The 14,017-nt window shown below is 50.3% G+C and overlaps 1 protein-coding gene across 11 annotated transcripts in view; it reads right to left on the minus strand.

Moving 5' to 3' along the window:
• The window catches only part of RAPGEF2 (Rap guanine nucleotide exchange factor 2), a 213,960-nt gene that overhangs the window by 12,602 nt on the left and 187,341 nt on the right, over window positions 1-14,017 (minus strand). For 9 of the 11 annotated variants that reach the window (XM_078613488.1, XM_078613493.1, XM_078613485.1 and 6 more), the window contains 11 exons: window positions 11,832-12,015; window positions 10,697-10,833; window positions 9,812-9,970; window positions 8,004-8,156; window positions 7,217-7,381; window positions 6,418-6,525; window positions 3,980-4,183; window positions 3,162-3,270; window positions 2,349-2,676; window positions 1,700-1,866; window positions 1,017-1,257 (listed from right to left, as the gene is read on the minus strand). In XM_078613488.1, the coding sequence (XP_078469614.1) occupies window positions 1,017-1,257; window positions 1,700-1,866; window positions 2,349-2,676; window positions 3,162-3,270; window positions 3,980-4,183; window positions 6,418-6,525; window positions 7,217-7,381; window positions 8,004-8,156; window positions 9,812-9,970; window positions 10,697-10,833; window positions 11,832-12,015 (1,955 nt within the window). The remainder of the gene's footprint in view (window positions 1-1,016; window positions 1,258-1,699; window positions 1,867-2,348; window positions 2,677-3,161; window positions 3,271-3,979; window positions 4,184-6,417; window positions 6,526-7,216; window positions 7,382-8,003; window positions 8,157-9,811; window positions 9,971-10,696; window positions 10,834-11,831; window positions 12,016-14,017) is intronic. The other 2 variants (XM_078613489.1, XM_078613487.1) reach the window with 1 other exon arrangement.

Consider the following 14,017-nt stretch of genomic DNA (forward strand, 5'->3'; position numbering starts at 1 on the left):
CAATACAATCTTGATTTGAAGCTTTCGTGACTGCAGTAATCCATACTCTTTGGTTCTTTCAGGAAATTCACGTAGGTAGAAAAATAATAGATCACGACGTTTCGATCGCAACACAAGCAGTCGTCATCAGGTGAGACAACCACAGCAAGAAAACCGCTGAAGTAGGCGAGAGAGCTGCCGTGACACGCGGTTATATAGGTAGCGGCGGTAGGGGGGAGAGAGAGGGGGGGTGGGGAGAAAGTGGGGCTGTGGAGCTGCGTGAAACACAATACAAGAGCACGATAGGAAAAGGGGGGATGGGGAGAACGTGCCGGGTGTGGTGGCCAATACTCGGGGTAAAAGTGAACGACAAGAGTTTCGCTGGGAACGTGGCGCACACGCTGCAGGGGCAGGAGCAGGAACCTAATAAGATTGGAAAGGTCAGGGTTAGTGTGGGTTCAGGACCACACTCAAATATCAGGTACTGAATTTGAGCTGGGAGGCTAAACGAGGTTTCCCAGTCCCACTTTTTTTATCTGCAAGTGTGAATAGGCAGACTCCACGTGCCACGCCTTTCCGCATTGTCCCATGTGCATAGGTTTGATGCGGTAGTGAGACTGCAAGGCCCCATTTCCACTGGCACATCTGACCTGAGCCAGCACTGAGACCTCACAGTAGAGGTGCTTTTCTACTGGTTATTTGCCATGCCGAGTCAAAACCAAACCATTAGGATGCTGGCCTCAAAAGCTACTTAAATCTTGCTCGGGGCCAAGTTAGGTCAGGGGTGGGGCTGCTTATTGATTAATTGTTTGCGACTTAAGTAGCACGGCTCAGATTCTGCAGTGGAAAAACAACCCACGCTTCTTGAGCCGTGCCAGGAATGGCTCGACATGGCCCCGGCGAGGCACGGTCGTACAGTGGACAAAGAGGTCCAAGGGAGGGGCCAGAACAAATCCTGCCGGCCCTAAGATAGCCAATCGCAACGTTCACGTAAGGGTCGGCCCGGGAGAGGTAGCGCGCGAGGAGGAGGCGGGCACCTGGCGCTCAGCTGGATGCGCTCGGCTAGCCGGGAGAGCTGGTCGGGCAGCCGGCGCTGGCGCGTGACTCCGTCGGGCGCGGCCGACACCTCGCACAGAGAGAAGGAGTCGGGAGGCCCCGTCAGCGTGAACTCCTGCAGCGCCAGCGTGACGACCTCGCGCGCGGTTGTCTCGCGCCCGATCACGATGTAGCGGCTCGACTGGTCCGCCTTGAAAATGCGCAGCACCTGGTCGTGGACGTCTGCGGGGCAGGCGATTGGGCGAGTTAGCGAGCGGGCGAGCGGGCGGGCGGGCGAGCGAGCGGGCTAGCTGACGAGTCGGATATGGAGCGAACATTGAGGAATCGGTCATCCCGTGTGTCGTCGTACAAAACGCTGCCCGTTGTAATTAAGCACGCAAATTAGTGTCCGTCTGAATTATCTACTGACATTAAGTTTTACAGAGGGTGCTAGACAACGGTTAAAAAGCCAACGGGGTCTCTCCACTCCAACGACCGCGGGGCGGAGCTCATCTCCCCTCGGCGAGCCTGCTGCGTGACGGAGAAACGTCGCTGCACCACGTAGCAAACTCAGCCTAATGTCCCGCACGAAGCCTCAGACCGCGACCCTGGCAATACGAGAGAGTCGGCGGCCGCGGCCGTGCCGGGGGGAGACCGAGGACTGTCGCGGGCGGCGGCGGCTCACCGGGAGGTGCGGTGAAGTCCATGAGCCGGTGGCACTGCAGGAGGTCGGGGTTGCTGGAGGAGAGGGAGCCGCGCAGCATCCACGTGGACGTGCCGCACACGGGCGGCTTGAGGCCCACAATGCTGTCGTCCTGCGACTGGCCGATCTTCACCTCGGTGCTGCCGCTGCTTTAAATTCGAAACGCAGCAGCAGCGGCGGCACAAACAAAAAAAAACTTTAGATGACCGCCATTCGATAATAATTTCCACGTGCGACGTACGCGGCAATCGATCGCTCTCGAAGAGCGAACGCCTCGGAGGCGCGAGGAACCGCGAATGAGTGGGGAAGCCAGCCACGCGGGGAGCCGGCGCCAAAAATGTATTCAATGTCATTATCAACAACGGAAGCGATGGCCTATCCACTGCTGGATGCAGGCTTCCCAAAGCTATATTACTATTTATCAAGCTGCTGTACATGACCAAACTGGGATATGCAAAAATGGTACTAATTTTATCGACCCCCGAAGGTGATGACGTTCCGACCGCGAGCCGCTCGCTGTCGCACCGAGCCACCGTCAGCGCGTTCCCCCCGTCGCGAAATAACGCTTCAATGGCACGACGCGCACGCACGCACAAAACGAAGCGCACGCCAACGGCAAAGCTCCTCTCACCCGTACGGCTTGGTGGGCAGGATGCTGAAGGTCTTGTTGACGAACTTCCTCAGCCGCGATCGGCCGCTCACCGTGCTCGCCTTGCCCTTGCCCTTGAGCTTCTCGACGGGAATGCTGAGCTCGTGCGGTATGGCCAGATCGGGCACCGAGAGACGCACCGCGTTACCGCCGTCCACGATCCTGGGCCGGTGAGACTCGTACGACAGCGCGGCTGCAGCGGCTGCGGCGCCCGAGGAGGAGGAGGGGGCGGCGGTGGCAGCGCCGCAACGGCCGGCGAAATTCAAGGGGCCGGGCTCGTCGCCCGTCCAGTTCTGTAGCTCCTTGAACACTGGGGGGGGGGGGGGGGGGGGCGAGGGACCGCCAAGCAGCGGACAACGGAGGTGAGCGTGCTGGCTCGTAGTAGTGGGCACGATGAATGGTAAAGAAAAAGAAAGGGTGAATGTGCAGCCCTGCAACTGCTGTCCCCTCCTCCCCTCCAGTGTAAGTCGCGCTACTCCAGAAGCTATCACCGCGTGGCGCACAAACTTAAAAGCCTGAACGTGTAATTTAAGCGTACTTGACATATGCTACAAGTGGAAGCTGCAGACACTTGCGAGAAATTCAACGGTTAGATTGATTTTGGCTCAGTCTGGAATTGGCATAAAAAAAAAGAGCGAGTGAACGCGTTAAAACAGCTCGGGGCGAACCGTATCCGTGAGAGGCGAGGCCATTTAGAATGTAGCGCACCTTAAAACAAAAGCACAACGTGTGGGGCGGGGAGGACGCTCGATGACCGGGTTTGCAACTCGAGGGGCGACCTCAACGGCTTCTCACCCATGAGGTTGGTTTTGACGGAGATGGACAGGTGGGTGTTGTGCTGGAGGATTTCCAGCGCCTTCGACAGCTGGATGTTCTCGAAGTTCTGCCCGTTGACTTCCAGGATCTGCCCAAACAAACAAATAAAACGGCAAAACCCGCGAAAAAAATTTGGTGACGACAACAAAGGACGGCGGCGGTGGTGCGGCACAGCAGCAGCGTCGCATGGCTCACACCAACTACAGGTGGACGTTGTTGTTTTGTTGTTGTTTTGTTGTTGTTTTTTGTTGTTGTTTTTTGCTGTTGTTTTATCGTTGTTTTTTGTCGTCGTTGTTTTTGGGTTTTTTTTTCCCCCCGGACTCTTTTTTTCGCACAGAAAGCTTTCAAAGGACGTAACCCACAGATGATCATCCAACTCGTATAATATTCTTTTTCTGCTTCGTCAGGTAAACAAACCCTTTTTATGTACCAGCAGCATTACAGCATCCCACGTATGATAAAAAATAATGACGGATAGGCTTCGATGAAGATTGCTGTAAAACGCTTTGATTCGATCTTGTTATCTCTATGACCTCTACTTGCTTGATCTGGTCACTTAGCTTTCCAGAAACTACATTCATTCCATGTATTTCTTAAACAGGAGCTCAGAAAATAATTGCAACTTAGCTCCACGTAACGCAGGTGAGCCCACACACTCATCATCATCGTCGTCGGTTAATATTGACACCGCGCCTCCTCTCGAGCAGGCCGGTGCGGCACACGGTGTGATGCGACTGGCCATCCCAGCCATGAAGCACTGCGCGAGCGATGCGTCGACCGCGGGCCGCCCGGCTCACCTGGTCCCCGCGTCCAAGCCCGGCCTCGTCAGCCCGGCTGCCAGCCTGCACGCTCTCCACGAACACGCCGAAGCCCCGCTCGCTGCCGCCCGTCAGCGCAAAGGGCAGGGGCTCGTCGCGGCCGGGCCGGGTCAGCGTCAGCGAGCGCCTCTTGGCCTTGGCGGCGCAGGCGATGTTCAACAGGCGCAGGTGGCCCTGCATCTTCTGCAGCGGGAGGAGAGACGCGAGGTGGGGGGGGGGTGGGGGGCGCAACGGTGAACGATTCGCGGTCTCACTTTGACTCGGGTGCGACTCCGCACGCGTGACGCGGTCACCGGACCGGTTACTGTGTACAGACTAAGCGTACGATTGTGCAGCTAAATTTATACGAAGCGAGCGGTTAGCCAGGCAGTGGTGGTTATGCACGTGGCTTGTAATCCGGCACCGTGGAGGTAGCGGGGGTTGGTGGTTCGCACAAATGTCGTGAAACTCCCTTCCTGTGGGCATCCAGGAGCAATACCCTGGCTCGCAAGGCAAATGCGGCACAGTAAAAAAAAATGTGGATTCCAGCTGTTCCAAGTTCATGGGATAAAGTATTCCCCCCTCGCATGTGTGGGTTTTTTCTCCAGGTGCACCGATTGTGCTCCCACATTTAAACATTCAATAACTGGCCGATAACGCCCTAACATATAAGAGGGCTGAAGGGCTTCGGCAATAGTTGGTGCCGGCTCATTGTCTGCGGTTCGCTCCCTCTCTTCGAGGGCGAGTGAATACCATGCAGCCTGCTGTTACAAGTTTGAATTATTCTTTAATAGATATCGTGTAAAAAAAATGTCAACAACAAATATCAACAACAATGCTGGCATCGTCTGCAGGCATCCATTCATTGTAAGTGTCAAAGCGATGGAATGGCACCGCAAGACAAACACTTTGCTCAAAGAGTCGATACAAAAACGCGCGGATGAAAGATAACTCGGAACCCTTGGACACACGGGGAGCAAGGTCAAAGCACTCGGCTGTTTAAGCACGCGCGCGCTCGCAGACAAGTGAGAGAGGCTCGCAGATTTACGTTGGCGGAAAAGTGAAAAAAAGGCCGGATTTCTCAGCGGGCCATTCACCCTCCTGCGTGCCAAGGCTAGGGGAGAGGGAGTGCAGTGGTAAGCGCACTGCACTACGAACCCGGCGACCAGCGTTCTATTCCCGCTCACGACCAATAACAGTGGTGAATATTTCAACCGGTACTGGGCCTCGCAGAGGTTGACTCAGCCTCAAACGAGCACCTGGTGCAATGTGTAAACATCGCCATTGCCGTGACACAGATGGCCGGGCGTGGTGCTGGCCACCCATCTCCTGGTGTGCCGTGCCGGCCTTCATAGTCGCTCGCTAACAGCACTTGCCCCGACCGCCTGATGAGGCTATATGGAAGATCTGCTCCTTTGTGCCAAGGCTACCGCCGAGCCGGTTGCGAACGGGTTTGCCGATTGCACGCGGGCCGATGTGTTGAAAGTGCATACAACAAGCGAGCTTGTCAATCACTCAGTGACAAGCACAGTGTTCACCTGGAAGAGCTCAATTCGATTGTAATGGTGCAATATCGTATATGTCGCTGTGGGCACTTACAGTTGTTTTGAATCACATTTGAATCGCATTTCAAATAAATACAGCTTAACTAATGAAGTATTGGCAGAGATGTGTCTGCACACTCAACGGAGACTGCTTATTGCAGGCTGAGCTGCGGTTGTTCTCTCGTGATTAACTCGCCCCCACAATAGGAACGTGGAATTTCCACCACTGGCTTTGGGGATGCAAGCAGGAGATGATGAGCAACTGCCCAAGGCTCATCTGAGCAGGGAATAATCTTGACTCATGGATCTCATTTAGGTTTCAAACAACACCCAATTGCCTCCGGCATTGATGCGTATCCCTCTCTAGATAGGAGGTGAATCTAGTTTTGGCAATCGCAGAGCACATAGACTTGAGCATTGTACATCACAATGATGAACTCCAATGCACGGTTCGTATGCTGACAATAAAACCACGCAGCAGCCTGCTATGCACGGTGGTAGCCCATTCAAGCGCTTTCCAGCTCCAACCCTGCGAGGATTTCTGCAATGATCTGATGAGATCCGGGTGCATTGCCAGCGATTCGGTCAGAAGCATACGATTATATATATGTAAATTATTATATTCTTGCACACGGCAATACGTTAATGAGCTAAATGCCAATGTCAAGGCCTGCTAGCCATGACAAGAGGGCTTCAAGGAGAGCGTTCGGAGAGTTTTTCTATTCGTCCCTGGTTGAAGGAGCGCAGACTGCAGCGGTTTACCAAATGATTAATTTTATGATATATATACATACTATTATACGTATGCAAATGAATGCTCCATGAATCATCACAGAAACTGCCCCGGATCAACAACAGCAACAAGGTCTGCAGATGAAGTTCACAAGCACCCACCTCTTTCTCCAGGCCATCCTTGAACTTCTCCAGGAACTGAGTCATCTCCGGGTCCCCTTCGAAGTCGTTGAAGTGATTGTTCACCCACAGGAGAACCACTCTGGTCACCTGGGCACACGGCCACAAACAACCAATCAGGGCTTTACTGGGGTGGGGAGGGGGGTGTGGGGGGGGATCGTGGCGACAATCAGCAGCCAATCACGGGTAGGATCAGTGACCCTCTCGGTCGTGATAAATTATTACTACGACAACAACAACAACAACAACCCACATTGCAACACACCCATAATGCACCGAACGTCTCCCAGCGCAGAATTACGAAGCGGAGAAAAGGGGGAAAAAAGGGAGAGAATGGAAGGCAGCGAGCGTGGCAGCAGGAGGAGACAAATGAAGAAACTGTGGGGGTCTGAAAGCACACTCGAAAATAATGTAGAAAGTAGAGAGAGAGACAGACCAGGCATTGCTGCCCCGAGAGGGAGTTCCAGAGGGTGGGGGAGGCGTGGTGGCTACACGGAGTGGCCACCAATGTGGAGCAGTGAGAATCTTGGGAGCAAGGAGGAGGCCACGGCACGTGGAGCGGAGGGAGCGGGCAGGAACGTGGGGGCACAGGAGGTCATAGAGGTGGAAGGCCGTGGATGCGATTTAACCGCGAGGATGAAGGATCTCACAGCGGTCGGACAGGAAGCCGGCGAAGTGAGGCCGAGAGACCGGGGGGGGGGGTGGAGGGGCCTCGATGGGCGAGCGAGATTTAGTTCGGGGGGAAACAGTTACGGGCAGTACTTCCGTGTCGGCAACGCACCTTGTCCCGGAGGCTCGTGTCGCCGAACCACTCGAGCAGCTTTTCGCCCACGTGCTTGGCGCCGGGCAGGAAGGTGCGATAGGTGAGGAGGAAGTCCTCCACGTACGTGGGGTCGACCACAGAGTGCTCCTCCACCAAGTGGGTGAGCAGCCGCTCCATCGTACCCTGCGCAGAAGTCAAGGTGCGGACGTGACGAGCGGCGGTTGAAACCGGCCGCGCGTGCGTGCGTGCGTGTAAACATCGGCGCCGGGGAGATGGACGTGGCTCAGTGTGGTGTGCCGGCCACGTCATCTCCTTGCGCGCCACGTTTGGCTTCAACACGTGTGCTCGTTAACAACGGCGCTCGCCCCAACATCATGCGCACGTGCTACACACGGGGGATCTTCGCCTTGGCACGAGCATGTTTTACCCAGGAATGCCGTGCCGAGTCTCATGACTCTTCTAACTGAATATGACCATTTCTATTTCACCAGGTAAGGCCCACTAAGCTGTACAACTCTTTTTCAGAAGCGACCTGGCCACGAATGAAAGCTCAACGAATTGGCTTATCGCGTGGAAATTTATAGTGGTGAAATAACCTAAACGCGCGTTTATAAATGTGGGGGGGGAAAAAACCAAAGGACCCGGAGAAAAACCCACGTGACCACGGGAAGAACAGACGGGCATTAGGGTCAGGATCGAACCTACGACCCCCTGCGTACCAGGCGAGGTAGTTAACATCTCGCCACCGTGGCACCCAGGAGGGGCCCTGCCAACATGCCAAGCGTGTCTGAGCGAGAGCACGTGCCTTGATGACGATGTGCCCCTTGCGAGTGCCAGTGCGGTCGAGCTCTCGGTGCTCCTTCACCATGACGATCTCTCCCTCCTCCTCCACCTTCTGCATGTTCCTCTCCACCTGGTTCAGGATACGGCAGTAGTCCTGCTGTGCTATGCACACAAACTGACACACACACACACACAGGTAAGGGTTTAATCTCATGGACTGCTGGGAGAAGTGCCGTAGTTGTGTGTTCATATCAGTGGGGGAGCGGTGGCGCAGCGGTTAGCGTGCTGCGCTACGAACCCGGTGACCCGAGTTTGATTCCCGCTCACGGCCACCAATACCAATGAAGATTATCTGTATCATTAGACCTCCTTTTGCCAACACCAAAATATAATAATATGGTTTTTCCCCTTTTTTTTGGCAACAAAACTTAAACCTTTTTACAAGGATTCATGTCTGCATTAACCACAATACTTGCAGTCAAAATGCAAACAAAAAACAACTATGATAATATATGCATTGTCCTTGAAAGCAGTCCCTTGGTGTGGACCAATCAGTTTCAAGGACAATGCATATATTATCAGAGTGTGTTTTTTGTTTGCATTTTGACTGCAAGTATTGTGGTTAATGCAGACATGAATCCTTGTAAAAAGTTTTCAGTTTTTTTGCCAGAAAAAAAGGGGAAAACCCCTATTGTTATTTTATTAGAAGATTATCTGGTCATGGGCCTCCCTGAGGTCGCCTCAGCCTCAAGTGAGTATCTGGTATGGTGTGTAAACATCGCCGCTAGGGAGACAAAGGCAGTCGGGCGTGGTGCTGGCCAACCACCCCCTCATGTGCCGTGCCACCCTCATAGGTGTTGGCTAACAACACTTGCCCCCAAAAGTCTGACAAGTCCTTGTCTCATATCAATTTTGTCAAGTCGGCGCGGTGGCGAACACTGGTGGTGCATCTGCCAGTCGTCGCAGTCAGTTCACCCACAACACCTGGGTCTGTCCTGTGATGACCTTCTGGCGAGCCTTTCACATGTCACAGTCTCAAAGTGTGCCTAGCCTGGCATAAGTGATGTGGTGACGTCACCGCCACTTAGTGGAGAATGGCGACAGCTGTTGCTGTTATTAGAGAAAGTGGTGGTCCAATGCTCACAACAACAAGCTTGGCAACCGGTGGCTAAAATAAAGCAAGTTTGCACAGTGTTTGATTAGTTTTCTTATCCCACATATGTCTGTTGATCTATGACACCTGGGCCACTTCCATGCCTTCTTGCCAGCAAGCCACCACCACTCCACGTGACCTTAAAAAGCACCTATCACGGTAGAGTTGTCATGGTGATATCACCCAACTGAGTGGCAATGGCAGCTGATGACGATGTTGTTGTGTTTGTACGTGCGATGTGTAGTGCTTAGACGGGACAAGTCCTGACATTGAATCAGTGAGTCATCTTTTCTCCACACGATCTCTTTGAAGTGCTAAGCACTTGGGCACACCATTGATATTCAAGGCTTTCATCCCTGCCATTGAGGAATCACATTTGCCTTCCCCTCAAACACCTCCTTCAATGTGACTACACAATTTCTGGCTCCGTGAAAAATATCGAAATTAGTTGGGGTCATGTTTGGAAAGTTTTTCGGAATTTTCTCCAAATTATTCTGGATTTTTTGTTTTATCTTTTCCACATATTTGTTTAGTTAACATGTCAACATTTTAATTCAAAATTGTTAAAATCTCAATAGAATGCGATTAAAAAAAGATTCCCTTTAACTTAACATTCATCCCCCTTGCTGTAGCACCCATTCCTTCTGTCAGGCCCCATTCTTAAACTCTTCAGGTACCTGGCAGTCATCGGTCTTTGTTTTCATGACCCCGACCATGACTTCTGTATGCTCAGTGGGAGACACTCCGAAGCTGTTGCCCATGTACAGCGTCTCCGTACGCCCGTCAAAGTTGGTGATCTCTACCGAGCCGTTCAGGATCACCGACCACGAGTCCAGCTAGCGAAACAAGAGGGCAAGGTGACAGGACATCGTTGCAACGGCGATCAGAATGCGTAAATAACGACACGAGCAAACGCACGAATGCAGAGTGACGGGACCCAAGCGAGAGTAATCCTGTGGGTTCGCTCTTTGAACCAAGCCACATTATAAATTCATCCTCATCTCCCTCTCTAAATATGACAGCTAACAGGGTTTATTTCGCAAAAAAAACAGAATTGTATCCTGCATATGTCCAGCAAAAAACACACTGAAGCGCATTTAGAAGCAGGTCAGAAATCATTGCGATGAGTAAGATCTCTTTCGCTAGGGAAAACTGCGATGATAAAAAAAATGCGTTGAACAAAACAAATATCAGTGCAGAAAACGGACATCGAAACGCGAAATCAGAAATGTGAAAGGAAAAGTTAAATTGCAAAGCATCAATAAAATACATATTAAAATTACATGCCAACTATGGGTAGGGATGAAGCCACAGTTTGCTTCAGAAAATTACGCAATGATGATTTTGATGCCGACAATGACGACGATCACAATGACGATGATCACAATGACGACGATGACAATGATAATGAAGATTATCACAATGACAATGATGACAATGATAACAATAATAAAGACTACGACGATGCCGACGATGACAACGATGATGACTATGACGATGACAATGACGATGACAATGACGCCAATGACAACAACGACGACGACAACGGCGACGGTAGCTACCTCCTCGCCGTGGTTCAACACGACGGTGCCGGCGTGCTCCACCACCGCAAACTCCATGACAGCGCAGAGCTCGCGTCGCACCGACATGGTCATGTTGGCGAAGGCGGGCAGCTGGTGCATGAACTCCAGCATCTGCTCTGTGGGTCACCAAGCGGCAGACACAGAGCCCTGGCACGTCAGCAAGCCTCAGAGCCAGCGTGCCTTCTTTGCGCGAGCACCGGATAGAGAGATAGTGTGTGTGCTTGCTACATGCATCTGGGTGCCCCTGCGAGTATGTATGTAGGTTGAACTTCTTTTGTACCATACATAGCCAACCGTGATGGGAAAGAACGAACTAATCACAAGGAGCAGTTCTAAATAAATTAGTTTTCAATCTAGATTTAAAAGTGCATCGGTCCAGTGGCTTCTTAATATCGGAAGGAAGAGCTTTTCAGACGGCCGCAGAAGCGCATCTGAAAGCGCGCGATGCGGTGACCGACTTCGTTCGATGGCTAGCCAAAAGCTTACCGTGACGATGACCGGAGTTCGCTTAGTGGTTTATGCTCCTTGACGAGATCAGCAAGGTGTTGTGGGTTCACTTAGTTCATTGATGGTAGTGATCATTTATGTTGAGTGTGTAAGTTTTAGACTTTAATGCAGTGTAGCAATTCAAGGGGACCCTGTTCAATGGGTAAAACCAATAAACCCTACGGGTTATATTTTTGTGGGACCAATATTTTTAGATTGTTCCACTTATCAGCATAAACTTTTAATATATACGTGATGAATTTCATCTTTCTAATCGTTCAAAAAGAGCATTAGAATTTGTTATCAGTCTCAATTGTCCATATGAGATGCGTGTGTGTTTTTTCGTTATGCAGGACATAACACGAATGATATTCACCTGATATTAGGACATGATGATATCGTGATTTGAGCATGCTTCCACACTTACATTAATATTGCATTTCATTTATACAACAGACATTATTTTTTTCAAGACCAATTATTGGTTGGTGGAAGGAACACTGTAATTTCACAGGCAAAGCCTTGTCTCATATATGTAAAAATGAGGCCTGGTCAACCCCATTTTGGAGTGGGTGAGATATCAAATAAATGTTTATTTACAAAGTTATTCCATGATTTTAAAATTTACCGATATCATCGTCCGTGCGGTCGTTGGGCTCCTTCTCGAGGCAGTCGCGCACAAAGTCGTGGCTCGGCAGAGCCTCGCCGGAGCGTTCGATCTCATCCTCGTCTTCCTCCTCGTCGTCCTCCGAGTCCACCAGACCCTCGGGCAGCCCCGTGAGGTCCATGTCGCCAGGGTCACTCTCCGTGGCCTGCCGTGATACGCGGGCACGTACGGGACACCAAGCACTTCCATAAGATGTGATGCACGTGGCAGTATTTGTTGAATTTCTTTTTTACCAAAGGCCCAAATCCCAAGCTGCCATGAACAAACAGCACGAATATTGACATCTTGTATTGATTTGCACAAGCCAACCAATACAAGATGTATTGAAGACAAATCACCTCAATGCTACAGATGAAAGATTAACTTCAAAATTAAGTTCACAATGTCCATGGATGCACAGGAAGCTTTCAGCGTCGGTCAAATGTCACGTAAGGCTGCAGGGATTCAACTGTGCAACCTTTTATTCATTTATGGCATTGAGAACCTTATTTTCAAGCCAACCTCTCACCTGCAAGTACCGAGGTGCTTTGCGTTTGAGGTAACAATTCATTGTGTAGGATTGAGCAAGGTCTCGAGAACTTGGGGGAAACGAGTCGATGGGAAGGAGAATGGTGTTTCAATGTCGCAATCGCGTCACCTCTGCTGATCGACCTGCCATGGTGGTGGCTCAAATCACTGCCTCGAGGCCACGACACGCCACGGACATTTCAGGTTGCTTGGAAATCATCTCGCCGGCCAACGCGATTGCCGCGAGCAACTATTTGTGTTGGCTCTTACTTGCAATGACAACAATAATCATCATAACTGTTGTAATTTTTTGTCGTTTAGATAAATTAAAGTACAGTAATCCCTCGCCACTTCGCGGTTCAAGTTTCGCGCGGCCTCAGTGCATCGCAGATTTTTCGAACTGATTTAAAGGCCTCATTATACCTGTGCAGTAACACCATCATCATCATCATTCATCATCACATTCATCGAACTGGACAGGTCTGTCATCATCGTCATTGTCATCGTCATTGTCATCGTCGTCGTCGTCATTACTGGAGTCAAGTCTCAAGATACTACTGTCATTGGTGAGTGTAGAACACCATAATACGTATCGTATGAGAGAGAGAGAGAAAGTGAATGTATAATATTAAGGTTTTATAATTAAATAGATTTAAGTAAAATATATATATAAAGTATAAATATACATATTTTAAACATTCTGGTACCCACACACACATATACGGAAATTCCTAGGGGGCCAATCCTACTTTTTTCACCTATCGCGACGGGGCTCCGGTCCCCATTAACCGCGATGAACGAGGGATCACTGTACTGCTACTCGATCGCTTTTTGTCACCTTTGGTTATAGCGGGCAAAGCACGGGTAAAAAGGATAAATAAAAAACTATGAAAATAAGAATAGGCTTCATCAATCTTGATTTGAAGCTTTCGTGACTGCAGGAATCCATACTTTGGTTATTTCGGTAAGTTACGGTAGTATAAATAAAACAAAATAAATCACGTTGATGGCTTGTGTTGCTATCGAAACGTCGTGATTTATTTTGTTTTTATTTCTACCTACGTAACTTACCGAAAGAACCAAAGAGTAATAGGCTTTATCCTTTATAGCAATAACAAAAGTGTTAAGATGTTCAAACACCAAACAGACACCTACAGCAAGGCATCAAGTCTGCATTAACGACACACGGTACTTGTGGTGAATGCAGGCAAACAAACACGCTCTGATTATAATAGATGGCATTGTCTATGAAACTGATTGGTCTACACCAAAGACAGCCCTCTCTATGGCCTAGTCTCACCAGCGTCAGACCAGAGAACGCCAAGGGGCGAACAGTACAAAGGCAATGCAAATATCGAAGCATTAATTATTGCAATAAAGGGTAAAGCATATTCATATTTACATCATTTTAATTCTGGAAAAAAGGTCCCATAGAGAGAGAAAAAAACTACTTCAAAACACCGAACGTTTTTGACACAAACACACGGACAAAAGTATTAGCTTAGGCTGCCCCAACCCATTTTGAAACACATCAGACTGCACTCAATTCGGACCCCCCTGCTTCGGAGTATGTGTTTTACTCACTTCCGTGCATGAATATTTGATGAAATGGTATAGGTTATGGGCCCCCAAGACCCACG

Source organism: Lampetra planeri, chromosome 41, assembly GCF_965212315.1.
Source record: "Lampetra planeri chromosome 41, kcLamPlan1.2.h2, whole genome shotgun sequence".
Classification (NCBI taxonomy): Eukaryota; Metazoa; Chordata; class Hyperoartia; order Petromyzontiformes; family Petromyzontidae; genus Lampetra; species Lampetra planeri.